This window comes from Phanerochaete carnosa (assembly GCF_000300595.1).
Source record: "Phanerochaete carnosa HHB-10118-sp unplaced genomic scaffold PHACAscaffold_12, whole genome shotgun sequence".
NCBI lineage: Eukaryota > Fungi > Basidiomycota > Agaricomycetes > Polyporales > Phanerochaetaceae > Phanerochaete > Phanerochaete carnosa.
The window spans coordinates 320,711-345,501 of NW_006767639.1; the positions used below are offsets into that span (position 1 = coordinate 320,711).

General features: G+C 54.3%; 13 protein-coding genes across 13 annotated transcripts; 8 read left to right on the top strand and 5 right to left on the bottom strand.

Moving 5' to 3' along the window:
* The first annotated feature begins 1,099 nt into the window (after positions 1-1,099).
* PHACADRAFT_264495 (uncharacterized protein) lies at positions 1,100-2,717 on the top strand. The gene has a single exon (XM_007401146.1). It carries the CDS (start codon positions 1,602-1,604, stop codon positions 2,553-2,555), a length of 954 nt encoding a protein of 317 aa, XP_007401208.1. The 5' UTR covers positions 1,100-1,601; the 3' UTR covers positions 2,556-2,717.
* Positions 2,718-2,887: 170 nt separating this feature from the next.
* PHACADRAFT_153289 (uncharacterized protein) lies at positions 2,888-5,321 on the top strand. Its single transcript, XM_007401147.1, has 9 exons — positions 2,888-3,344; positions 3,398-3,500; positions 3,556-3,708; positions 3,763-3,794; positions 3,843-4,164; positions 4,212-4,289; positions 4,401-4,466; positions 4,520-4,755; positions 4,803-5,321. The coding sequence occupies exons 1-9, from the start codon at positions 2,938-2,940 to the stop codon at positions 5,071-5,073; spliced, it is 1,668 nt and encodes a 555-aa protein (XP_007401209.1). The 5' UTR covers positions 2,888-2,937; the 3' UTR covers positions 5,074-5,321.
* A 5-nt stretch (positions 5,322-5,326) lies between these two features.
* Positions 5,327-5,842, bottom strand: PHACADRAFT_105721 (uncharacterized protein; the record flags this gene model as incomplete). Its single annotated transcript, XM_007401148.1, has 4 exons — positions 5,327-5,453; positions 5,509-5,586; positions 5,636-5,734; positions 5,766-5,842. The coding sequence occupies 4 exons, from the start codon at positions 5,840-5,842 to the stop codon at positions 5,327-5,329; spliced, it is 381 nt and encodes a 126-aa protein (XP_007401210.1).
* Positions 5,843-5,974: 132 nt separating this feature from the next.
* Positions 5,975-7,984, top strand: PHACADRAFT_130518 (uncharacterized protein). The gene is made up of 9 exons (XM_007401149.1): positions 5,975-6,316; positions 6,368-6,387; positions 6,444-6,655; positions 6,717-6,922; positions 6,975-7,120; positions 7,171-7,305; positions 7,355-7,670; positions 7,736-7,806; positions 7,874-7,984. Exons 1-9 carry the CDS (start codon positions 6,139-6,141, stop codon positions 7,964-7,966), a joined length of 1,377 nt encoding a protein of 458 aa, XP_007401211.1. The 5' UTR covers positions 5,975-6,138; the 3' UTR covers positions 7,967-7,984.
* A 443-nt stretch (positions 7,985-8,427) lies between these two features.
* On the top strand, positions 8,428-8,948 carry PHACADRAFT_264500 (uncharacterized protein). The gene has a single exon (XM_007401150.1). It carries the CDS (start codon positions 8,476-8,478, stop codon positions 8,932-8,934), a length of 459 nt encoding a protein of 152 aa, XP_007401212.1. The 5' UTR covers positions 8,428-8,475; the 3' UTR covers positions 8,935-8,948.
* A 132-nt stretch (positions 8,949-9,080) lies between these two features.
* On the top strand, positions 9,081-9,433 carry PHACADRAFT_105667 (uncharacterized protein; the record flags this gene model as incomplete). The annotated part of the gene is made up of 2 exons (XM_007401151.1): positions 9,081-9,175; positions 9,232-9,433. Coding segments are annotated over 2 exons (297 nt in total), but the record flags the coding sequence as incomplete, so codon positions are not given.
* Positions 9,434-10,645: 1,212 nt separating this feature from the next.
* PHACADRAFT_264501 (uncharacterized protein) lies at positions 10,646-12,176 on the top strand. The gene has a single exon (XM_007401152.1). It carries the CDS (start codon positions 10,803-10,805, stop codon positions 11,313-11,315), a length of 513 nt encoding a protein of 170 aa, XP_007401214.1. The 5' UTR covers positions 10,646-10,802; the 3' UTR covers positions 11,316-12,176.
* Positions 12,177-13,640: 1,464 nt separating this feature from the next.
* PHACADRAFT_105539 (uncharacterized protein) lies at positions 13,641-14,070 on the bottom strand (the record flags this gene model as incomplete). The annotated part of the gene is made up of 2 exons (XM_007401153.1): positions 13,641-13,722; positions 13,769-14,070. The coding sequence occupies 2 exons, from the start codon at positions 14,068-14,070 to the stop codon at positions 13,641-13,643; spliced, it is 384 nt and encodes a 127-aa protein (XP_007401215.1).
* A 516-nt stretch (positions 14,071-14,586) lies between these two features.
* Positions 14,587-15,466, top strand: PHACADRAFT_264504 (uncharacterized protein). The gene has a single exon (XM_007401154.1). The coding sequence runs from the start codon at positions 14,950-14,952 to the stop codon at positions 15,445-15,447; it is 498 nt and encodes a 165-aa protein (XP_007401216.1). The 5' UTR covers positions 14,587-14,949; the 3' UTR covers positions 15,448-15,466.
* A 13-nt stretch (positions 15,467-15,479) lies between these two features.
* PHACADRAFT_153303 (uncharacterized protein) lies at positions 15,480-19,214 on the bottom strand. Its single transcript, XM_007401155.1, has 5 exons — positions 18,868-19,214; positions 18,607-18,814; positions 17,876-18,554; positions 17,742-17,843; positions 15,480-17,684 (listed from the first exon to the last, which is right to left on the bottom strand). Exons 1-5 carry the CDS (start codon positions 19,027-19,029, stop codon positions 17,087-17,089), a joined length of 1,749 nt encoding a protein of 582 aa, XP_007401217.1. The 5' UTR covers positions 19,030-19,214; the 3' UTR covers positions 15,480-17,086.
* A 99-nt stretch (positions 19,215-19,313) lies between these two features.
* PHACADRAFT_213792 (uncharacterized protein) lies at positions 19,314-22,752 on the top strand. Its single transcript, XM_007401156.1, has 2 exons — positions 19,314-19,955; positions 20,009-22,752. Exons 1-2 carry the CDS (start codon positions 19,602-19,604, stop codon positions 21,755-21,757), a joined length of 2,103 nt encoding a protein of 700 aa, XP_007401218.1. The 5' UTR covers positions 19,314-19,601; the 3' UTR covers positions 21,758-22,752.
* Positions 22,753-22,801: 49 nt separating this feature from the next.
* Positions 22,802-24,051, bottom strand: PHACADRAFT_213794 (uncharacterized protein). The gene is made up of 4 exons (XM_007401157.1): positions 23,828-24,051; positions 23,746-23,758; positions 23,339-23,693; positions 22,802-23,287 (listed from the first exon to the last, which is right to left on the bottom strand). The coding sequence occupies exons 1-4, from the start codon at positions 24,022-24,024 to the stop codon at positions 23,253-23,255; spliced, it is 600 nt and encodes a 199-aa protein (XP_007401219.1). The 5' UTR covers positions 24,025-24,051; the 3' UTR covers positions 22,802-23,252.
* Positions 24,052-24,233: 182 nt separating this feature from the next.
* Positions 24,234-24,783, bottom strand: PHACADRAFT_264508 (uncharacterized protein). Its single transcript, XM_007401158.1, has one exon. The coding sequence runs from the start codon at positions 24,712-24,714 to the stop codon at positions 24,547-24,549; it is 168 nt and encodes a 55-aa protein (XP_007401220.1). The 5' UTR covers positions 24,715-24,783; the 3' UTR covers positions 24,234-24,546.
* Between the last annotated feature and the right edge of the window lie 8 nt (positions 24,784-24,791).

Consider the following 24,791-nt stretch of genomic DNA (forward strand, 5'->3'; position numbering starts at 1 on the left):
TTGCCCTTGTTCATTTGCGCGCACGAAGCGACGGCGCCGACGGCCAAAGACATTCGCCGTCTAGCATCCACCGATGCCGCAGACTCACACGAGGTTTAAATGTTACTCCCCACGTTACGACCTGGCAGTGAGCCGTAGATATCGTCACTGTGACTAGAAGTAAATGAAATCAGGGACGGAAGGTTGAACTATATCATCACGAGAACCAACCAAGGAGTCCTTCCCTGCATATACGGCTCTTGTTATGTTGCGGGACCGATATGCTGCCGTTGCCGTCGCAGTGATGGCGGCTGTATTCATGCTTCCATCGTCAGGCAAATGAGCTCGTTCATAGGGTGATTGGGACGCTGGAATCCTGGGGCCTGACATGCTGCGGCCCGACGTCGGGCATGTCCAACGATCCGCAAACCATAGCAGATCTGTCACTTATCACGCCGCCCCGCGCACTTGACGCGCACCGTTTATTTTCTTGTGTTTGTTCCTGAGTCCAGACATTTCTTGCGTCACTGTCCTCCACGTTTGAGTGGGCCGCTTTTGTGCTGGTTTTCTTGCTGGATCCTTGCATCGTGCTTGAGAATTTTCGCCACGTTCTTCCAGGCATGCAGCCAGGTCGTTGTCCTACCGCATGCCCGCCATGCAGGCCTTCATCACTACCTCCGAGAGGGACATAATATGGTATGCGCACACGCGACTCGCCCTGTGTCTTGTGCCTCCCGTGCCCCCATCTGCGCAAGTGATGTATGTCCTCGTCATTTTTGCTTCACAAGCCTAACAGTCTTTGATATGCACACAGGCTTGAAACAGAGTTCAGGAGGCTGCGCTCGCCATGCTCCCCCTCGTTCCTAGGGTTGCCACCCGTTTTGAGGTCATCCGCTCAAGTCGACGCCTTGCTCACCAGGCTCGAAGAGACCCGCCGTGAGCTGCGTACAGCTCGCAACGCATTCCTCCCCGTCTCTCGCATTCCAGTTGAGATGCTCTCGACGATATTCGAGTACCTCCTCGATCCGGATCCCAGCACGTTCTCTGTCCCGCGCACGAAGGACCTTCGGACAGTCTCGCAGATTTGCCGGCACTGGCGCGATACGTCTCTGAGCTGCAGCCTCCTGTGGCGCTGGCCACAAGTCGCGGGCGTGCATCCAGAGTGGACGAAACTCATGCTGAACAGGTCGGGGAGAGCGTCGATATTCCTCAGAGCGCAGCTCTACGCCCCGTCAGCACACGTGGTGGAGGCATGCCGGCTTGTCCTTACGCAGGTCCACCGTCTCGGCGAGATCCATCTCTCAGGCGATGGCCTGTCTATCAGCATGCTACTCAATACTGTGTCGTATTCGGCACCGCGGCTACGATCTCTCATCGTGTCGAATTCCGGGTGGAAGGCTGAGTCGGATGCACCAACTCTCGGGTGGTCGTTCCTCCAAGGAGGGGCGCCTGTGTTAGAGCGTCTGGAGCTCAGAAAATGTGCCCTCCCATGGAATGCCCCCTTGTTGCTGTCCTGCCCGGAACTGCAAAGCCTGGTAGTCGACGGTCTGGGGTCAAATCGAGCTTCGCTGTCACAGTTTCTCGGAATTCTGAAGAATACGCCGCACCTCAAGGTTTTGCACATGGAACATGTTGTGCCCACAAGCTACGCTTCCACTTCCCTCGGCGAAATTGATAACACGCCACTGCAAGGCTTGCAAGAGCTCTACCTTTCTGGACCAACGTCAGACATCACTGCGCTACTGACACACGTTACCTTTCCTCGATCCACCTCTCTCTCGCTCCGCTGCACCTGCAACGACAAGCCAGACGAACTCCCATCACTCGCGGGTGCTCTGTGCTCTCGCCTCGCTGCATCATGCAGCACGTTTCCCCTACGCGCTCTCCACATCAGCCTCGATGCCGTCCAGATAACTATGCACGCGAAGGCGACGGAGCACATTGTCGAGAACGAGTCGCTCTGGGACCTCGCCGAAGAGGGCGCCCTGTCCGTAACGCTCGTCGCGGGGCCGGACACGCTGCACACGCCCGCGGCGGTCGAGACGCTCGTCAGCGCGTTTGCGCTGCAGGACATCGGGGCGCTGCTGCTCGACGACTACGAGGGGTTCCTGGACGAGCCCCTCGTGTGCCACCTGCTCCGCAGGACGCCGAACCTGCGGCTCGTGCACGCCCGGCACGATGCCGCGTCGCCGGTGGTGTCTGCCCTCCTGTCAGACGCGACGGCTCGGGGGCCGGACGACCCGGAGGTGCTCCCGCGTCTCGAGGTGCTCGTCCTGGAAGAGGTCGACATGAACTGGGCCTTCGACTCGACGCCCTTCGTGCACATGCTGCAGGAGGCGCAGTTCCTCCGCTGCCTGCGCCGGAGCCCGATCGACGAGCTGCGTGTCAAGCGCTGCATGAACGTCGGGCCGAACGACATCAGGACGCTGTGCCACCTCTTCACAGACGTTCACTGGGACTCGTTCGAGGCGTACGTCACGGACGCGGAAAGCGACCAGGAGGCCGATGAGGTGTGGCCGGACGAGAACATTTGGGCCGATTATTGGGAGTATGAGGGCGTTGAGTGGCATTCTTGATCTGCGCATCTCGATGGTGTGCTTCTGGGCTGGATCCACTAAACTATTCCCTGCTATTTATCCTACGCCGGTTATTAAGGGTTTTCCTATGTATTTGTATGTATCATGTATGATTATGATGCGTTACTGGTAGTCAACATGGCGCTTTTCAGCTCCATTCACCAGCGGCCCTCGCACCTCCGATCAAACGGGCGCTTGAGCGGCGGGGGGCGGGATCGTCGGGTTTGATCCGCTTCAATTGGACGAGTTCCTGTGGGCGCCTGCAATGGTCACCCGACTCTTGCGGGGCCTCCGTCACTGTCTCTCTCCTCTCCGTTGCGCATCTACCAAGCCGACGTGTTGCATTTTCCAAAGAATTTTCGACCTAGGCCGTTGCCTGAAAATGAAGACAGAGCCTCAGCCATCTGCTTCTGCGCCGAGCACAGACCTCAAGCGACCAAACACGGACGCGCCCACGGAGGCAGAGCCCGCACAGAAGAAGCTGAAGCGGGAGACGGAGCGGCAAGAGAGCCCGGACGATGCCGGTACATGTGAGCCTGTCGCGGAGGGTTCTGCGGCAGATACGCCCAAGCAAGGCGGAGAGAAGAAGGGCAGGCAGGAGCAGTCGCGTCGGGCAGCGCACAGGGCATGGGAGAAGGAGAAGAAACAGGGGATCCGACGAGGAGGAACGCGTACGGAAAGTTCAGAGGCCAGGGGTAACGACAACGAACCCAAGGAGCCCAGGCTGCCCAAGCGGCAGACCGCGCTGCTCATTGGGTTCTGCGGGTCTGGGTATAATGGTATGCAACTGTACGTGCTGATGCATGCGTTGCTAGGCCCAAGTTGTTCTGAACATGTGCTAGACAGCGTAATCATGAAAATATTAAGACGATTGAGGGCACGCTGTTCGATGCGCTCGTCAGAGTCGGTGCGGTGTCGAAGGACAATGCGGATAATCCCGCAAAGGTGTGTCGCGCATGGCGCTACGTTGTATATTCATCGAAGGTCATCTTATGTCTAGGTCAACTTCAACCGCGCAGCGCGAACAGATGCAGGCGTGCACGCTGCTGGAAATCTGGTGTCCATGAAGATGATCACATCCATCCCAGGAGTGGACAATTTGATTGCACGTATAAATGAGGAGTTGCCTCAGGAGATTCGTCTTTGGGATACCGTATGTTCCTTACCCTGATCATCATGATATGCTATCTGAAATCCTCGCTGGTAGGTACGTGTGCAAAACGCTTTCAACGCGAGAACGTAAGTTAATGCGAAGCTATTACTCTCCGTCCTGACCAGTTTTCTTAGAACGTGCAACGCACGAAAGTATACCTATTTCTTCCCCTCATATCTCCTCATACCCCCAAAACCCGGCAGCGGCCTCCACAAGACCGTGTTCGAACAAAACAGCGCTTCTTCTCCCTTGCTCGACTTTTGGCAAGGCGTACCGGCCGAGTCGAGCCCGAATGATGACCTCGCGCGGAAGCGAACCTGGCGCGCGCCGAAGGAAGTGGTGGAGATGCTGCGTGAGACGGCCAAGAAGTTCGAGGGCTCGCACAAGTTCCACAACTTCACAGTCGGACAAGAGTACAAGGACCCCACCTCGCAGCGGATCATGAAGAAGATCGAGGTAGGCGAGCACTGACAGATCTGGATGATGCTGAAAGCCGACGACAGGTTGCAGACCCAGTTGTGTACGGAGATACCGAGTGGATAAGTGTGCTTCTGCACGGGCAGAGCTTCATGCTTCACCAAGTGCGCATCAATTCAATTGTGTGGTGCGGATAAGTTCTGACTACGTCTTTGTGCAGATTGTGAGTGTCGTTACTATGCTGCAATAACAAGGCTTATGCGTGATTCTGCCAGCGTAAAATGATCAGTTTGCTTGTCCTGGCCTGCCGAACAGGGACGCCGCCTACTGTTGTCGAGGAGGTCAGCTCGTCCTAATTCTGTTATCAACGCTGTAGCTGATGTCTCTCGTATAGCTGTACGGTCCCCGGTCTGCGTTTATTCCTAAGATGCCTGCGCTTGGCCTCTTGCTAGAGTATCCTATATTCGACAGCTATAACAAAAAGATCGAAGGCACGAACGCCAGCTTAAAACTTGATGACCCAGAGTATCGCCTGCCGATCGATTTCGAGATACACAGAGAGAAGATAGAAAAATTCAAGCAAGGCTTCATCTATTCCAGGATGCACAGCATCGAGAGCCAGAGTGGCCTGTGCGTTCCGCTCTCTTTGGACGTGCTTGCCACTGACGCTTCCCTAGCTTTGACGCGTGGATCCGGTCTCTGGACAAGTATCAAGGAAACGACTTGCTCTACCTGACTTCAAAAGGCGTCCTTCCTGATTCGGCCGTCATCAAAAGGGGCGAGCGCAGGTCGGATCCGTTCCGCGAAAAGAAGCGATTCGACGCAACGGTCTTTCCTGAGGGCCGAGTTTCCAAGATCGAGATTGAAGAAGCAGAGGAAGCGGACGAGGACGAGGAAGAAGAGGTGCTGCCGGCTAACAAGAAGGAACGTGAGGAGTTGGAGGGGTAAAGATCACAAGCAACATTGTCGTTGTAGATCGTATATAACGGTACCTACACCATTGTAGAGCCGTTCAGCCTAGTTCTCGAGCTCAGCCCGCGGCCTCCATGTCTGGCAGACTCTTGAGACCATAAGCTGCGCACGTACACACGGACAAGCTATGACTGGAAACGCCTCATGGTCTGGATTTCGTCCAGAAGAGCTTGGAGTCTGTCGTCGTCAATCTTGACCAGGCTGAGAATCTTGCATTCAATGATAGAGTTCATCCGTGCGGCCAAGGGTCAACGCACCTGGGAATGATGCTCTTCGATTCCTCAGAGTCTGCCGGGCACAAGTTCGCAATTTGGGCGGTCTCAAACTGTGTTAGTGCAGGTTCTCGGCGAAGAGTCCTGTGGTTAAAAAAAGGTTATGGCACGAGCACAAGAGGGAATGATGAGGGCGTACTCTCGAACTGCGCTCGCTGCGTCGGTCGTGTTGAACTTGCCGAAAGTCTTGACGTACTCCAGCGTCTTATTGTAGACGCTATGAGGTATGAGAGATGAGTGAACTCGACGGAGAGTGTCCAACGTACGCAGTATCTGGTGGCTCCTTATCCCTGTTCTCGAGCAGATACTTCACCTCAGAGATTAGCAGACAACCGGCATTGTTGAACTCTGACGCGAGATTAGCCCTCAGGCGCGGCTGTCAAATAATGTGCAAACATACCAGACCCAAGCTTCAACGCTGCTGCATCCTCATCTTCCACCTGAGGCCTGTGTCGCAAGCGGGGAGTCGACATGACGAGTCCAGGGAAGGGTGGATCTGCCCCGGAAAGGAAGCCGTGAGCTTCGGAATCTAACAATGCCAAACAAGAACTATTTAGCTTACATAATCCCTAACATGTGGGAGCGCTGTGCTGCATCACCAGTCCCGCACTCACGTCGACGATTCACCTTCTGCTCTCACCCGGTAAGCGGGTTTTGAGAGCATTGTCTTTTCTGGCTGTGGCTTGCTGCGTTTCGCCATCTCTTGAATACAATCTAGAGCGACATACAACGGTGACAGGACGAAGCCGTGTCCACCCAAACCTACGAAATGGTTCAGACGTATGGGACGGCGGCCACCGGCCGTAGCGACGCTGAGCCGCGCATGAGTCTAGACGAGCGCGAAGCATTGCTGGGAGACGGCGCGACAGCAAAAACGCCGAAGAAGGAGGGCCTTGCTACATTACATAGCTCCGTGGGGAACCTTGCGAATACTATTATTGGTAGTGGTGAGTCGCACGTTCAATGGCAGGTAGTCATGACTCACTGACTCTCTCTAGGTATGCTCACATTCCCTCTGGTATGTTCACGCTTTTCAGCCGCGCATACAGTCTAATATACCAGGTATCCACGTAGGCACTTGGATCTTCCGGTATCATCCCAGGAATGTTAACATGTCTATTCTCCGGTTCCGTCGCGGCATTTGGGTTGTATCTTCTCTCGCTATGTGCTGTCAAGGCTCCGCACAGGCGTGCATCCTTCTTCGCCATCGCAGAAATAACATTCCCAAAAGCCGCGGTATTCTTCGATGCGGCCATTGCGATCAAGTGCTTCGGTGTATCTATCAGGTAGGCAGAGACGCAACTCTTGTGAAATGTAAAACTGAAAAACTTATGTCATATCATGCAGCTACCTTATCATTGTGAAGTCGCTTATGCCGAACGTCGTAGCAGCGCTTTATCACGACCTCACGTCCCCTGACACCAACCCTCCAGATTGGGCTCTCTCTGGGCGTAACTGGATCTGTGTCCTCATGCTTGTCCTTGTTCCGCTCGCGTTTCTTCGTAACTTACACAGTTTGAGACATACAAGCTACATTGCTTTGTTCTCTGTGGGTGAGTCGCGCAACCATACGATAATCCGAACTGCAGCTGACGCTACCAAAAGCTTATCTAGTCGTGGTGGTAGTCGTGTGCTACTTCCGACCTCTGCCAGGTACACCGGAGCGCGGAGAGATCCATCTCATCAAATTCACCCCGAACTTTGTGTCGACCTTCCCTGTCCAAGTCTTCGCCTACACGTGTTCTCAAAATGTAAGCGACGTCTTAGGCGCGCTGGGAGTATGCTCACGGAACTTGCCTAGCTCTTCCCTATCTTCAACGAGATTAACATGAACACTCAGAAGCGGATGAACATTGTCATCGGTACATCGATCGGTGGTGCCGCTCTCATCTATGAAATTATAGCAATCTTTGGATATCTCACATTCGGTTCCAAGGTTAGCAGTCTATGCTACTATCTTAACAGAGTCCTGAGCAAGTTTGTAGGTCGGCGCCAACATTATTGCCATGTATCCGTCCACCTCGCTATTTATTGCAGTGGGGCAGCTGGCGATCGCCATTCTTGTCCTGTTTTCGTACCCATTGCAAGTGCACCCGTGCCGAAACTGTCTGGACAAAGTCTTCCATGCAGGCCATGTCTCGCCACGCAAGACAAGCGGCGATGAAGACACGGAGGACGCTGAAATAGAAGACGAGCACGGCGGCAGTTCGGATATGGGCCCGCTTAAGCACACTGTACTTACGATAGCCATCATTGTGAGCGGTTTCACGGTCGCTTATTTTGTAGACGATCTCCAAATGGGTGCGTGTACTCTCATATGCCACTGACCGCATGTCCATGTTCTGACTTCTTTGAATCTCCAACAGTGCTTTCCTTTGTGGGTTCCACTGGGTCGACTACAATCTCGTTCATCTTACCGGGTCTTTTCTACTGGAAGGTGTGTACAAATGTCTGCTTTCTATGACGGATTGCAATTGCTGACTGGGCTCGGGCGATGTCGTCAGTTGACGCGCAACGATCCCGAGGCGTCGAGGGGATTGAATAGAGCTGCGCTAGCGCTGGCTGTGTACGGTGTTCTCGTATGCATATTCTGGTAAGCAAACAGACGCATGCGTCGGCTTATCTCACTCACTGACACCGATGCCTGATGCAGTTTGAGCTATAATATATATCAAGTCGCTCATGGGCGCGCTAGTGTTCATTAGACGTGCTTGGGTATCTGCTTGCTATACCATCTACAATGCCTGCTTTATGTAAACGTATAGATCAGACAGACGATACTGTATTTTATCAAAGCTTTGCGGTACGAGTGCTTGATGAAAGGTTTGCGAAGCGCTTGGCGTTCGGGAGCGCCCAAAGAACACTTGCCCTCGAACCTGATGTACCCTTCCCCTCCTTGCACCCAAAATCCTTCTCTTTCCTTGACGTCCACCATCGTGTAGCTGCTTGACGAAATCTCATGTCTCTCGGTGAGTACTTAAGCCAGGACGATCTAGGTGTACCTGTCGAGCAGAGTGGAGCTCGTGAGCGGGATAAGCGATGCAAGGTGTAGCGACTCGAGCGAATCTCCTTTACTCCCTGCAAGCCTATAACAACGCGGATTTGGATGTATTCATGTGCCTCTGTTCCCGCAGGTATTCCGACACAACCACCTATGCAACCTGAAGACACCGCCAGGCAGTCTTCTGCTTCTGCTGCCCTATTACAATCCATGCCTCCCGCAGAGATGCCCTCTACGCAAACGGCACCAACGAGCCCCATTGAACCCACGACAATAACAAACAGTGCCAGCGCGCCAGATGTCATCGTTGCCACCAGGGCTTTGAACGCCGCCTCCATGGTCTTCTCACCATCTGCGGACTACACCATCCTCCAGTCATCTCGCACATCTTCTAATGATGCTCTTCCGAGTACGGTCTCCGGAATAATGGAGGGAAGCAGCGGCACAGCGAGCCCCGCTGAGCCAGATGTACAAATCCTCGAAGCGCTGCGAAGCAAGGATAGACTTTGGGTTCTGAAGTTAGGCGAGAGCATGGAGACACTCATTAATGAACGCAAGCAGTGAGTCTGATTATCTCTTGATGGCATATTCCGTAGCGCGTCATCGCTCGGTCTTCGAATGACTGCGTGCGGAGTCACTTTCGGCATCTAATCATCACCGTCTGCTGTAGGCCACGCATTGAGTTGAACCCTGCAACATCGTACCAGCGAATGTTGGTTCACAAATGCGCCGCCTACCACAGGCTCGTATCCGAAAGCGACAGCTCGAGGTCAATCTTCGTCTCCCTCCGCCCGGATAGCGCCATGTGAGTGTTCAATCGCTGCGGAAGATCGTGTACTGTGCTCACGATAGTTCTCTTAGTCCAGTGCGCAGAATAAGCGATTTAGTACCTCTCGAAGAATCAGCACAGCCTGCGTTTAAAATCATGCGCAGAGTTCCGCAGGACCGTCATGCGCGCCAGACGTCCCAGGCAGGCTCTGTGACAGGCGAAGACGGTGATGTCTCGGATAGCGCTGAGCCTTCTGAGGCAGGCAGCAGCGCAGGGCGCAGCAACACAGCAGGCAGTATTAAAAAGCACTTGACGATGGAAGAGCGAGAAGCCGCCTACAACGAGGCTCGCTCACGCATCTTCATGGACTTCGAGGGGAAGGATAAAGACAAAGACAGCAGCGCGAACTCATCCTCGACTAATCTCGCTTCTGGCTCAAGTCGTAGCAGCCCAGGTGAAGCGGAAGACTCCAGTTCTGCTGCAACGGAGAGCGAGTGGTCTGGACCAGTCACCAGAGACAAGCGAGAGGGTCGACGCGGTGGTTCCACGAATTCGTCGTCACGGTCGCATCGGTCATACAACCACGCAAGCGGTTCAAACAGCTCGCGTCACTCCCGCGCCGCATCCCCATCGCCGTATCCTACGCTATACGACCCCCAAGTGAGCACTTTTGACCCAGGTTTCAGTTCGCAGGGGCCTCCGCAAAGCTACGTCCAATATTACTATGGCTATGCGCCAGCTGCGCCTGGAGCCCCGCCGCCATTCATGCCGCCTTATGGATACGGTTACCCGCCGTACGCGTATCATCCGCAGCCACCATCTCACTCGCATTCCGACCCTGTGACCCCAGGCGAGCCTTTGTACCCTAACGCGCAGTCGCCTGCCAACGCACCATATCCACCCAATCCTTACCTCTGGCCGTCACCTCCTCCGGGGCAATCTTCCGCCCAACCTTCCAAGGTGACTTCTCCTGCTGCGTCTACGGCTTCATTACCCGCCGGAATCCAGCAGAGTCAGCTGTCACCCGCTGCTCAGCCGATGCAACCGCCGAGTACAATGGGTTATCCCGGATACTTCCCTCAGTATCCGCCCTACCCCGTTCCAGGATACTATCCACCACCTTACGCTGTACCTCCGGTACAAATGCCTCCGGCACCGCCTCAAATGCAGGGACAAGGACAGTACTGCCCCGAAGGGACCTATCGAAACGAATATCAAACCCATGGAATTAGTTCAGATTCTGTGGATCACAGCCGCGCATCATCGCGAAATAGCAACGGTCATAGCTCTGTGAATGGACACGGTCGGAGAGCTGGCCCCAATGCGAGGCGCCAGCCGTGGAGCTATGGGCCAGGCATCGGCATGAGCAGTCCCGGCGGCGGCGACTTCGTTGGTCCGCGACTGAACAACCGCAGGACATCATCCAGTAGCGCGGGTTACAGAACTCCCGGGGACGAAACATCGTCTGTCGCCGTGAGTCTGTTCACACGTATATGTGCTATCGATGCTAATCATCTGGTAGTCGTCGTCCACGACATCATCATCCTCGCAGCGTACGTTCACCTCTACCTCTTCAAAGCACCCTCTTCCTGCCAGACCAGACTGGGCCGTTGGCCTGAAGGCGCAGCCTACTCTCTCTGCACGTCACAACGATTCGCGGACAATGTCTCCTGCACGAATAGGCGGCAACTTGCCTCATCACCCACGCTCACACCAGCCGCCTCCGTCGCTGCAGGGCATCGACTTCCCTCCACTGTCCTCTGGCCCTGTGCCAGAAAAGAAACCTCCAGTTGTAGCAGGGGCATGGACTAACGCTTCAAGCGTGCGTTCAGCGTTGCGGGCGGGCCCATCAGGCAGCATAAACTCACCAGCGACAGGGAGTGCGCTTGTGCACTACCCCAACTCCCATGGTGGGACCCGAGGTCCGAGTCCAAACACTTGTCATCTGGACGAGCAGGATCGCGCGTTCGATCGACCGCCGGCGAAGAACGGCACTGAACCATTCAACCCCAAAGGCGGGCGTCCGCAGGCTGCGAATGGTATGGGCGTGGCGGAGGAAGGAAGCACGCCGGACGATTTGGCTGATCGAGTCGAAGGGCTGACCTTGGCTGCGAACAGCGAGATGCTGTTCACTGCTTCCCCTCCTCCAGCGATGCCATCAAGCGATCCGCAGTAAGTTAGCTGGGCGAGAGGATAGCTGAGATCCGGGCTGAGGTGCGTTTCTTGGGTGCATGGAATGCGTTGTAATCAGGTCTCAAGTTTGCCTGCTATCCCTTAAATAATGTCCTGATCGCGGACGGTCTCATCTGCAGTCTCAAAGTCGTATTTGGCTGCCTGTATCGGTATGCCCCATTATTGCTGTGCGCGCGTGTCGTCTGTTGTATTAGCACTCATCGAAGTTCGAAAAACATGGAATATCGCTAGAACCTCGAGCCACGGTTCCCCCCCAAAACCCCGTACTCTAATACACAGTCCAGAGTAATACAACAATGTCCGCAATAATGTCCTAGGCTATGATACTCCGCGGCTCTTTTGCGTGCGTGTTTACCGAGAACGCTTGAACAGCTGCTTCAGCGAGCTCCACCCAACCCGGCGGTGCACGACAAGCGACTCGGAGCTCGCAGACCAGCACGACACCTCGCCCCGTGGCAGGACCTCGCCCGACTCCATCCCCTGGGCATTCATCCCATGCAGCTCGCCCGCGAGTGGGTCCTTTGCAAAGGGGTCTTCCATCACGAGATCTCTGGCAGACAAATTGTAGGGGAGTTCTTCTCCGAGATCGAACGAGCACGCCTTCTGCGCGAGGCTCTCGGGTACAGAGACAGGCGAAGGCGGGGGCGTTTCTGTCTTCCTCGGGTTCTGGCCCCGGAGAAGTGGTCTAGAGAGTGCGCGTCGCAGCCACTTGGTGGGCGACGAAGGTGTGGAAGGCGAGGGTGGGTGACACTCAGAGGTCGCGGAGCTGCTGCGAGAGCGGACGTAAAAAGTTTCTCTGACTGGGGAAGCCTGTTTAGGATGTGAAAAGCTGTAAAGTAGGAGCGTAATGAGGGAATAAACGTACGTAAGGTGTGATGAGCGGAGAACCCGAGGGAGTCGTGAACATTGACGAAGCGTCGTCGGGGCCAAAGAGAATGGAGGAAGTTACGGATGCACAGTCGTCGTCGCTGCTCGACTCGAAGTCGTTACCCCACCGGCCGTAGCTCTCCAACCACTCGACTTCATCCCCATCTGCCCCAACAGGCGGACTGCTGGGCCGCTCGGACTTGGCAGGCTCTTCTGAAAGCTCTTCTGCAGACGCGGCCGTCAGGACAATTCTTGGTACAGCAGCACGCGGCTCCTTTGTTTTGGCAGCGTCCTCGCTTAGATACGCGAGGCGAACGGGCGGCGACTCCGAGACAGATGAAAGGGCAAGCCCCGTAGAACTGCTAGGTGAAGGAGGCTGTGGGTAGGAAGATGAAGAAGAGGGATCGTAGTGGATGTGCACGGCGTGTCTCGATCGTGGCAAAGAAGAGAATCGTGGGGGAGGTCGTGCGAGTCGACGAGTAGGAGGCCTTGGAGGCACGTCGACGTCCATTGCCTTCAAGTCGTGAGTAAGCTTTTCTAGCTGCTTAATGATCTCACAGATATCCCTGTCAGAATCTGACACGGGGAACGTGGGGCTAGTTGGGGAGTTGAAGGGAGTCGCATCAGACCCTCGTGCGGGCCAATGGCTCAACCTACTTGTAGTAACCGTCGGGCTCGGTTGAGAAGTTGTGTCTGAGAAGCCGGCATCAGTACAGGACTCGGTGTGATGCTCGTCGTCAAAGGAGTGTGAGCGAGAATTCAGCGAAGATATCCGCACAGGTAGCTGTGTGTTCGCAAGAGTTAAGCTAGAAGGCGCTTCGGATTTAGCCACGTGGGAATCCTTCCGGATTCTCGGGAATCGTAAAGCAAAAGATGGGACTGGTGAGAAGGAGCGCAATGTGTCCATGAATGAGGGGTCTTCTAGGTCCAGGAAAGACTGGATGTCTCGATGAGTTGTGCATGAGGGCTGCCGAGATATAGGCGAGCTGGAGGAAGCTGAGGGCTGAGACAAGGCGGAAATAGAGTGGTTTGGGAGGAGTGGAAGAATCGCGGATGACGAAACCAGGGAAATCGTTACAGAACAGGGTAACGAGCTATCAAGTGGGATGGACGTGTGCTTGACTTGGTGAGAATGATAAGATTGGCTTGGCAGAACGATTGACTTCTTCAGGTCAGCACACGAAGCCGAACGTTGCACAGGTTTCGCGAAAATGCCCCAGGTCGAAGGTGGCCTCGTTGGAGCAGGGAAGCCAGAAGTTACGGACGCGGGCATCGTGTGCGGGTTTCCGCTGCATGAGTTGCCGTCGCCCATTCTTGTAAGGGCGGACATGGGCATTCGGAACGCCAGTGAGAACAAGGGAAGCTGTCTCGAGGTCGCACAAAAAGCGAGGGTCGCAAGCGGGTGAACACCTGGGGTGGGGGCTGGCTGTTACGAATGTGACTATATTCCTGAGTCGCTTATGAGGATAATGCAGGTTGTGAACACAACCACCGCTACAGCACTCATGACATAGAAATGGGGCCTGTAGAGTGATGAGTACAGTATATATGTGGTTGCGGAGTACGTACTTGACTGCCGTTAGGAACCCTTTCATGTCCTGCATTTCCTGATATCCTCGGCGGTACTCCCATATACCAGCCCCGATAGCCACGACGGCGGCAGCAACTTCAATTGAAGCAAGTGGAATGCGACCTGAGGAATGTGGTGTGTCTCCAGACGGATCAGATGACGATGGCAGACGTGCGTTGAGGAGGATAGATGCAGCCAGCAGCAAGAGCAGTGCCGCGAGACGGAGATGGCTAAGCAGATTTCGCTCGAGCATTGCAAAATCGCGTGCTGCACTGCCAGTGTTCTCGCATAACTGAGGCATTGTGAGCGAAGAGCAAGATGGTATGGATTCTGTGCAGAGCACGAAGCAAAGCGTCGGAGACAGGACACGGCGGCCACAGGCGTTACTTTTCAGATTTCATAGCATCGAAGTTTGATCGAGATGAACATGCGGAGCGTTCCAAGCGTCGCTCTAATATGTACTCCTGAGGCAACTTCCCGTACGCGTGCTATGTAAAAGGCGAAGTACTCCGCGAACCAGAATTAGCCAGGTATTACTAGCATCCCCGAGATAAGCAGAAAAATCACTCGTTTTGACGCAGCTATCGGGGATGGCACAATATAGAAGCCCTGCCTGTCAGTTATCTTTTCAATAAGAAGATTTAATCTGCACTATGTAAATCTCCCTGTTGCCCTGAAATCTGGGGATGCTTGCAGAGGCTCGCCCCAATTCGGAAAGCACGCGCTTGTATCAATCACGTGAGTAATAATCGCGGTGATTGTTTGACGCGTTATTTGGTCCAAGTTCAACTTAGAGCGTTTAGCAATGCGTCACTGCTTTGCTCTTAACGCTTTGCTGGCATTTCCTCACACTCTTTTCCTACGACCGCCTCACGACGGGCTTACTGCCCTCACGACTCAGCACGACGACCACTTGTACCATGGGATTCTTCAAACGGTTTTTCTCTCTTGGAAGCAAGAAGTCGAAGCGTAGGCAGCAGGCTCGTCATGAAGAGCGCGTCGATGTGAGTGGTGGGGTAATTCAGGGCCGCGAGTCGTGGCAACAGGTGGACAAAGAGGCAACATATCTACTACGCTCGTCTTCTGCTCATTTCTCTACGGTCTCAGAGATCGATCACGCGTCATCCCCCCCTCGTGAGTATTTACTTTTGGCTTTGCGTGTCGCTTATTATTCTCATATATGGACTTAGCTCTCCCTCCCAAGAGTGCTGCACACACCCTTGTGCCTGGGCCGGCGAAGCCAGAGTGCAGTACTCAGCGTTATGGGTCGTACACCGTCAAGGTCCTCGAGCGTAAACTTGAGTCGCGAACGGAGTTCCCCAACGCCAATCCCCCACTTACCACTCATGAAGAACCTGATATCCTTCAAGATTCTCCTCTCACCAAGCGTGTTAATCCTTGTCGCATCCCCATTACTCCGAAAGACAAGAATAGGCTGCTGCGCCTGCGCCAGGACCCGTCTGTAGCTAGTCTGCTGAACATGTACGACGACAATGGCCGGATCAATTCGAAGGCATTCTCAAACACGCCACCTCCTTCTCCTCCCTCGGTCGAGTTACCAGGACGAGAGCCAGTCAAGCGCTCTGGATCGACTCTCCGTCAATTACTAGGCGCATCCGAGTCTGGTGAGAACGTTGCAGACGGCGACATTTCCTGGGCTGAGCGATACCTCGGGTAAGCATATCTGATGAGATAAAGTTGTCACCATTACTCATTACTATCTGTAGCGAACATGCAGGTAGCACCCACTCGCTTGCATCTACTGCTCCAGTAGAAACACCTAAAGACACTCTTTCAACACGCAATCCTTCCACTGTCAAGCCCTCCTTTCCAGACTTTACATTCTCTTCCGAAGTATCACAGGATGCGTCGGTCAACTACCCTTTCATCTCCTCCATGGAGGTTGAAGTCAGTGAAAGTACTGACCGCGAACTGCCTTCCGTTATCGAGGAGAGTAGGGTGGAAGACCCTTCCTCCCCGAAGCGCGCTGCCGAGGTCTTCGGCTTTTTACCTCATCGGAGGAGATCTGTCTTGGAGCGGCAGCGTAGCCAATCTGCTCACTCACAATACGCCCTGTCTATTCCGCCTAAGGACGATATTCCCCCTTTGCCTCCTCTTCCTGCAGCTCCTCTTCCGAAACCAGCTACATCTAGCCCCAACACCAGCGATATCTCCATGCCCTCTTTAGCACAAATACACACTGCCACCATCACGAAGCTCACGCCCGCTTTCAATCCGTTGTCCCGCTCTACAGATACCCTGAACCTGTCGTACCCTACTCAATCTTCTGTTTCCCCTCCTCCTATGGAGCGTCCAATATCTCCCAGTATCCTTCAGATTCAAGCTCTCCCCCAACTCACTGGGGATGCACAAACGATCGCTAGCGCTTCAAACTCGAGCAAGATGCTCCGTGGACCACGTCCGCGATCTCAAAACACTTCGAAGACGCGCGGCGAGCCGCCTACCGATCTTCGCATCAAGCACGAACGCACCACCCGCGATGCCACCACGGAGCTCCCTACGCCTGATCCCACGCCAGCAAATCGCTCGCGTATACCGAAGCCGCCATGTGACCCATGCACTCCTATGCCCACTCGCCAACATAAACGTCGTGTCGTGTCGCAATCCTCGAGCATGGGTGGCCACGACGGGGATGAGAACAGCACGCGCATGACACATGCCAAGAAACAGGCGCGTAAGGTCCTGCGTGAAGACAAGGACAAGGAGAACAGCCCACCCGCTGTCCCGCTGCGCACCATCTTCGACAAGCGCCATCCAAATCTTGTACACGGCGAGCCGCCATCACCCGCGTCGTCGACAGAGCTATCGCCGGTTGCGAAGGAGATGATGACGAGCCTCCGGAAGCAACGCATGCGCGCCCGCGAAGAGATGCGCCAACAGCGAAGTGCATCCAAGCAGCGCAATAGGAGGATTTCCAGTGGAAAGTAGAATTCTACCGCCAGATTGTAAGCTCATTTCGATTTCTCTATTATTTTGGTTGGGCCTGTCAAAGAGACAGTCATAGCTTTCTTGGTCTCGTTTAGCTATCGTTATCTATCGAACTAGCTTTCCACCGTGCACTCCCAAGTTTATCCATCCCAGTAGCTAGTTGTTTCGTCGGTCGATACACCTCATTGTGTTATTTATCGCAGCGCATCCCAAGTATCGAGCTACTATTTTTACATCTGCGTCGCCTTTAGCTCTGTGGATTACAGATAATTGGTCCCAGATTGTAGTCACTCGGTTTATCAGAATTAATCAAGTACTATTGTAAGGACAGGATCGAGCGTACGCCCAAAGTAAAGAATATGGATAACTTAGGGATATGGTGGTGGTGTCGTCGTAGTCGTAGGTTGGGTCATAACATGGTGGTTGTACTGCTCTGCATCAAACACCACCTCGGCGTCCTTCGCCTCGCAGTCCAGTGGCGTGTACCCGGCGGCCGCGCGCCTATAACGGACAAGCTCCCGCACACCAAGCGCAACACTGACGACGAATATCATGAAGGCGATGCCGAAAGTGCCCGCGAGGAGCGCGAGGGCAACGGGGCCGAAGGAAGCCGCCATCTGCATCGTGCAGCCTGCGACATAGTGCACGACGCGCATGTGCATCGCGGGGCGCGCCTGGGTGACGACAATGCGCATGCGTGCGGCGCGCTCGTGCGGGAGACGCCGTGCGAGCGTGTTCAGGTTCGCCCGGACGGGAGGCATCGGTTGCCTGCTGACACCGCCGTAGATCGAGAGCGAGCCGGTGCTGTTGGAAGGCGCAGCGAGCTGGGCGTTGTTATTTGCGACCTGCTGCGCGCGAACCTCCGCGAACTCGTTCATGGCATCGCTCGGGACCGTCGTGGAGAGCATTTGGACAAAGGGAACATCGGCAGTGGCGTTATCCGGGGTGAAGTCACCGTAGTCGAAGCTGAGGAGGGTGGTGATTAGCACTGAAGCTTGGAAAAATGTACTTGTGGCGACTCACGAAGTGTAGACATTCTTCAGGAAAGAGTCACCCAAGATGAAGTCGAAGCCAGAGACGGCGCCAGGAGGCAAGTTGATCGGACTGGCAGTGTTCATCAGCACGCTAAACGCGGTCAGCACAAAAAAAGTGCACACCTGTAAGTATTGGTGCAGAAGGTTTCGTTTCCGTTGCTCGAGACAGTGGTGATATCAAGAGGGTGGATCGGAATACTCTGGCCGCCGAACTCGAACACTAGACTAGTCGTGTTCTCGCAAGGAACGTTCCAGGTTCCGCTAGTCGAGTTAAAAGTTGCACCAGGGATGCTGCTATAAATGAAATCCACGGCCGCAGGCGGGATCTGGGAGTTCGTGAAACCCGTGTCGAGGACAACAACCTGCTTGCCGGCATCAATCCCATCGACGTTCGACTGGTTGAATTGGAACTTCTGGCCGTTGACGATCATACTATCCATGATGACGGACCAGCGCGGGGTGTCAGTGATGTTCACCGTCTGCGCAGGCGTGCGGTAGAGCTTCGTTTGGCTTGCAACCTCCTCCAAGCCTTCCACGTACTCGCCGATGGTGAACGCGCCTTCCTCAGGACCATCCTCGTCGTTCGAGCGACCAAGCAGGACGGTGAATAGGTTTGGCGCGGAGGCGTTCTGTGCAAACACGCGCGATATGAAGTTGAGGCCCTGCTGGTTGCCTTCGCCAAAAGCCTCGACGGTCTCGATGAAAACGCTCGAACCGAGGTCAAAGGAAAGACCGAGGATGCCGTTGATGCCGTTGTCAAAGATCGCACCAAAGTCCGTGGCGATCGTGGCGTTCATCATCGCTGCATGCTCACTCAGCAAAGAATCCAGAGCAGTCAATAAATATAATCTTACCTTGCGAGGGGACTGTGTAAGGGCCGAGAGTCGCGTCGGCAAATACAATGGTCCCATTGGCCGCACCAATACCGAACGTCAGGTCAACCTCAATATCGGTCGTATTGGTAAAGCTGAGGGGGGTTGGGGGCAACACCCAGAGATCCGACGAGCCGGTGTCCAACTGGATGGGGAACGTTTGGCCACCAAGTGTGATATTCGTAGCATACTGTATAAATAGTAATTGAGCAAGGGAAGTTAAATTCCGACATGCAGACCTACCACTATATCCCTTGCATTCTCCACATTCTGGGCAATGTGCAGCTTCTGCACATTAATGGCACCACTGTTGTGTTGCTGCTGGCGACGGGCGACGACCGGGAGGTGAAGAGCGTTGGTGATACCGCACAGCGATACAAGAAGGAAGACGAAGAGGGTGTTCATTTCCAGATGAACGAAAAAAAGATTGTAAAAGTAAAAGAGAAGAAAACCGAAGAAAAAAGCGGAGGGGGGTGAACAGAAAGAAAAGAGAAGAGTTCACTGGGAAGCCGTGCTCTCCAGCACCGAAACTTATAACCCATGTCGACTACTTTGATGCCCATCTGGAGGCTGTTCATGACTACGATTTGAAACATCGCAGACCCGGCACAAACGTTGTGGCGCCCTAAACCGGCGGCCGCGCTAAGTAAACATTGCCTTTCCGGGTATGCCAACACTGCCCATCTCACTGCGGCCATCATGTTTCTGTACGCTTCATCGGAGCCTTACATTTGAAACACACAATCCCTGTGCAGGCCAAGTGCACCAATAATGAAGAGCTGATTTTTGCAGACTGGGTATCTTGGCATGTTTTCTTTAATTTCTTTGCAATTTTGCATGTTCAGCCCAAGCGTTGCAAAGCGGGCTGGGCGGTCAACCTCAAGATGTCAGCCGTTTCGGATACGGCTGAGAGACGGTACGCACCGTAGACTGCTCCTACTTACCCTCGTCTGTCTTTACTCCGACTGTGAAACCACATGGATCAGCAACAGGGGAAGACCGGTCGCCTGACATCAACAGTGCCCAGCGACGACTCTAGCGGCTCGCTGAACGTCAACGAAATGTTACGCGCGCACGACTCCAGCAATCTTTTGGCCATCTCATTCTCTTCCCTACCAAGCTCAACTAGCACACATTCCTTTGGCGACATACCGGATTATCCCCATGCTAGATGTTTACCTCTACTCTTCGTCAACCTCACCCAAACGCCCACTTTACTCTGTCCTGGATCGCAGTCGCCCAGTCAGTCATCGAAGGTGATCATATCAGTGCCCACAGCGCCTCGTATGCGGATCATGCTGTTGGAGCCTATCTCTGTGGCTCGGTGGTCGGTAAGTCCCAGGGTTCAACTATCTTGTTTCATAATCACTAAAACGCTGCACAGGAACAAATTGCAGAATTTGCGTCTAACGGTTGCCAAGTCGCAGAGGCAGACGCCATATCCGAGGGATGCCAACCGCCGATTTGGAAGGCTGAAGGATCTCTGTATCCTCCCGAAGACTTTCAAGAGATATTGCAAGAGCGACGTACATCTCGGCGTCCCTCTACATGTGTGGCGACGCGCGCTTTAAAGGAAGAACCATCAATGGCCCAAACTGTCGATACCTCGTGTTATGATCCAAGCGTGGACTCGATGGCTATGAACTGTTCTGCGGAGGCCTTGGACAAGTCTGCACGATCCGTGCGCGTACCTACCATTACGTTATCGAATTCCACCGCGGTTATGCCCATGCCTCTTTCGCTGGAATCTTCTCAATGCATTACCTCTATCGCTGCGCGTCGCGGTTGCAAGGGTCCTGCTCCACTCGAATTACCTGCGCCGAACATCAATCTTTCCGTGAACGGTCTCTATCCTGGGATTCCAACACCCTTTCTTGGCTCTCCAAGTGCTTACAGCCCGAAATTCGAGTTCGCTCAGAATCCCTCCGGGTTTTCCATGAACTTGGCCAGTATGTGTCAAGATCTGCGATCCCGCTGTCCTCCCCTACACCCTCCTTCTCCTCCCCGAGAGGGTCCAGCCACTCCAGTTTCTCCTCTCAGCGACTCGGACTCTTCCGATAACCCTGCATCTGATTCCGATTCGGATGACTGGGCTTTTGCAAAGGATCTTCTGGCCATGCACAGCAAACCAGCGGCTAAGAAATTCTCTGAGGACGGCCACACCACCAAATCTTTGTCTGAAGCATCACTAATAGAAGGCGACCCTTTTTCCCTGGACTCGGCGCCAACTCTTACTAGCTCCCCTCAGAGCGACTGCGATACATCGGAATACTCTGCACTTGCCACACCTGAACAAATTCCAAAAGACTCAGCACATCAACGCCGCCGACGCACTGTCATCATCGAGACGCCTCGCAGCAGCATAAGCGCAAAACCTGCACGTATCACAGTTGATCTTTCCCACTTGGCTGACGACTCTGACGACGCCACACCGCCCATGGCCACCTTTCCTGCGCTTGATGTGTCTCTACCCGTCGAAGTCACCCCATCCCTAGACTTCGTATCTGCGATTCAGAGCACGCCGCACCTTCGACCTATGAGCAACGCAACGATCCGCCCCATCCGCTCGATCCTCAAGACGCGCGAGAAGAAACGCGTCCGATTCTCCCTCATGCCCGGCCAAGGCGGCGACAGCACGGACGACCTCAAATCCGAGTTCGACGACGACGCCCCGGAGAGCCCAGGCAGGGGCCGCGAGCGCGCCGCCACCATCCCGATGTGCCACCGCCCCAGCAGCCCACACCACGCGCGTTTAAGCCTGACGAACGCGTTCAGTACGAACCGCGCGAGCTTCCCAAAGCACCCTGCCGTCAAGTCCCTCAAGCGCAGCACGCAGCAGCCGCCTGATGGTACGCCGACGCCGGCTTCTAAGAGTACGAAGATGCGGCAGAGCCTGCAACTCGTATCCCGCGTTGTGGACAAGAGTGAGGTGGGGCCGCCAAGGAAGCTCGCGGGCCACGTCGCTAGGCGCTCGATGCCTGCCGAGGTCCAGAGATGCCAGGGCAAGCGGTGCTCGCGGAATGAGAACTCTGGAAAGAGATTTAGCGAGGATGTGACGCTCGTGCAGAAGACGTCCAGCCCGCAGAAGAGCCGCATGCCCTTCAGGTCGATTCTTGGCAAGTTCAGAGCTTAGGCCGCAATTGTAGCATTATGCATCGCAGCACAGCATCTTTTACAGTGCTCCTATGTATAATATTATGACCAATATTCATGATGATCCTCAACATAACACGACCAACATGCCATTTAGTTCAACAACGCCCTTCGTGGTCATAAGACGCAATGTACAGCGGCACCGACGAGCTGGCCATTTCACGCCGCGGACGGCCTGCTCTGCAGACGATTCAGCTCATACTCTGTTGAATTCAGCTTTCAGCAGTGGATCAATGTGCCGAGAAGCGGGATACTCACGGATGAGTGGGCAGCTCGCGCCGAATAACCGCAGCGCGGACGTCACCCTGTCCAAGGAGGCCATAACCGGCATAGGATCGTGGCTCGTCATCCATCCCTTCTCCATCTCGCTCAGGCACGCCGCCAGGGTCTCGCCCACAATACCCCATAAGATCTATATGGAACGTTAGCACCGGGCACAGTGTTCGGAACCACGAAACATACTCACGCCACCGATAGTATCGACGAACTGCAGAGACCGCTGGTCGACCTCGCCGAGCAGCGCCGCGGCCTCGAGCGCCGCGCTGATGGCCCTGTCATTGAGTGGCTCTGGTGTGTTGCTCACCTGTCCGGGCAAGGCGCTGTGCATCAAGATGTTGGCGCAGCAGCACATAGTCTTGACCGTGAACAGTCAACGGACGAGGTCCGTGCGTGCAACGGGCGCGAGCGCGAGCGGAGGCAGCGTGTTTATCCACGACTACACGCGGTTGCTAAGCTCTTGGAGGGCAGCTAGTGCGATATCGTCAATGTTCGGTCTCAATTCAAGGAAGTGAGTGGGCTGAGAGGCGTACTACCATAATCGTTCGTGGCACACAGTCGGGCGGTCTTGTTGAAGAAGATTGCTGCCTTGGCTCGTAGTGAGAGAATGCTCTGTTCGGGCTCGTTTGCGTTGTTGGAAGATCTGAGGAACAGCTGTACGGTCTGTGTGCCGCTCGGTGCGGTGGGCATAGGGAACTTAAAATGTGACCTGTCAGATCTCATTCTCGACCAGGTTTGCATAAGCATTCACCTGTTCATATTCATGAATTTCCATCAGCCATGGCGTATCGATCGGGGTGAGCACAGAACTCTCGTCCAGCAGGGCGGAGGGGGTGTGCGTTCATAACGTCCAGATTTGGTCCAGGATGTACACTGACCAGAATGCGCGGATACGTTCGCCTTGCTCGATGTCATCTATAGGGGGCAGGAGCACGATGGCAGCTCGAGTACTATCGAACGCGTGTATGCTCCCGATCTTGTGCAAGTTGCATGCCACAACGATGGATATCGCCGCCGAGATGTGGTAGCTCGCGGCAAAGCGCCTATTCTGGTGTAGTAGATAGATTGCAATGGGAATCTCAGCCTGGAGGGTATACAAGAAGAAGCACAGAGAACATCAGTGCGGGCGGGCGAAAGGCTGGTCGGCGGCATAGACATCTTCATCTTGTCTAAAAATCTTGGGACATGGAAGAAAAAGCCTAGGTGTGGGGCGACGGTGAAGAAGGGTTGTAGTCTATAGATAAGAGTTAGAAAGTTCAAAAATGAAGAGAACAAAGCTGCTAACAATTCGGGAGAGTCGGGGAAGGGAGTATTCCGCGAGGGCTTATTAGCGGCTCGAGGGGGTATGGCTCAGCTGGATATATGGGACCGGAAGTGGAGAGTGATGTAGGTATCAGGGCGTCCGCTTTCTTCGTGGTGATCTTGTTAGTTTTGGAAGTGCTAGGTCCCGAATATGGAGCCCGCAGTGATACAGGATCTGCAGGACGTCCTTTGAGGATCTCGACGATGCGTGCTTCTAATTCAGCGATGTTTCGCTCGAGAATCTGTGAAGTGGTCGGGCCCGCATCAGAATACTCGCAGTCCGCGGCGATGTTCGCTTTCGTGCACTGAGTGCAGGTAGGCCGAACACCGTCACATCGCTAGATGCATGGTAAGTGTCTTGAGAACCACGAGACAGAGAGTATCGCGAACCATCTTTCGCTTCCTAATCAGTCAAAGCCGGCAATTTCAGAATTAGTCAGCGCAATGGCGTAGCAAGGTGCTGGTGGGCTACCTGCATCTGAGGTAAGCCTTGCCTCTTTCGAGCGTTTGAGGCGGTAGAGACGGAGCAGGAGGCATGGCTGTCCGTTCAGAGACCCTGAGTTTGGGTGGTACTGGGTGGTCTGCTACCCGACCTGGAGGACGGAGATTTATAAAGCATGACACAGCAATGTCCTCCGCCGGCAGCCTGAAGCATGCATGCAAGCTCATTTCCGCTTACTGCCTGAGAACTCGGGTTTGACGGACACAGCAGTGTGCATGTGACCAACGTAACTGAACATTATTGTATGTAGATCAGGATCTGCGTGCTTACGACCTGGGCTCAAGAGTAGCATCGGTACCCTAATTTTTGAACAAGGCGACCATCAGAGCAGAAGGTCCGCAGAATTACCTCGTATCGAGCTGCCTCTTGAGAAGTTAACCTGCTTGTTCAGTAGTATTTCGCTTGTACTCTAGAATCCAGCTTAACACTGCGGGCAATCAAGGCTTGAATAAATCGAATATAATAAACGTCTACGTGAATGCTATCAGTCCGAGCTGCACCGCTATAGCATTCTGTCCTACGACGTCTTGGTAAGGATTTGGGTCCTAACGTATGGAGTGAGAGTCCATAAATATCCGGATATGCTACAGTACTGTGACGGGGATCGTCCAATAAATACTAGGAGATTGTCTTAAGAGGCAAAGCAAGCACTCTGACCGAGACCTAAATGGCCCTCTTGAGCCGACTCACTAGAACGCATGTATAGTCAATTCCACACGGGCAATACAAGTTGTTGCAGACGCACCGAACAAGGGAGAGTTGGCTGCAAACATGCTAAGGATCCTCTTGAGCGTGTCCAGGCCGAGGAGAAGCGCGTCTTCGTTTGGCATGCCGGTAGCATTTGGAGGGCTGCGCATTGTGCGTGACGCCGACATAAGAATCTCATGGGCAGCGGAAGCGGTTATCTTAGGATGTGCAAGATTATTCGAGAAGA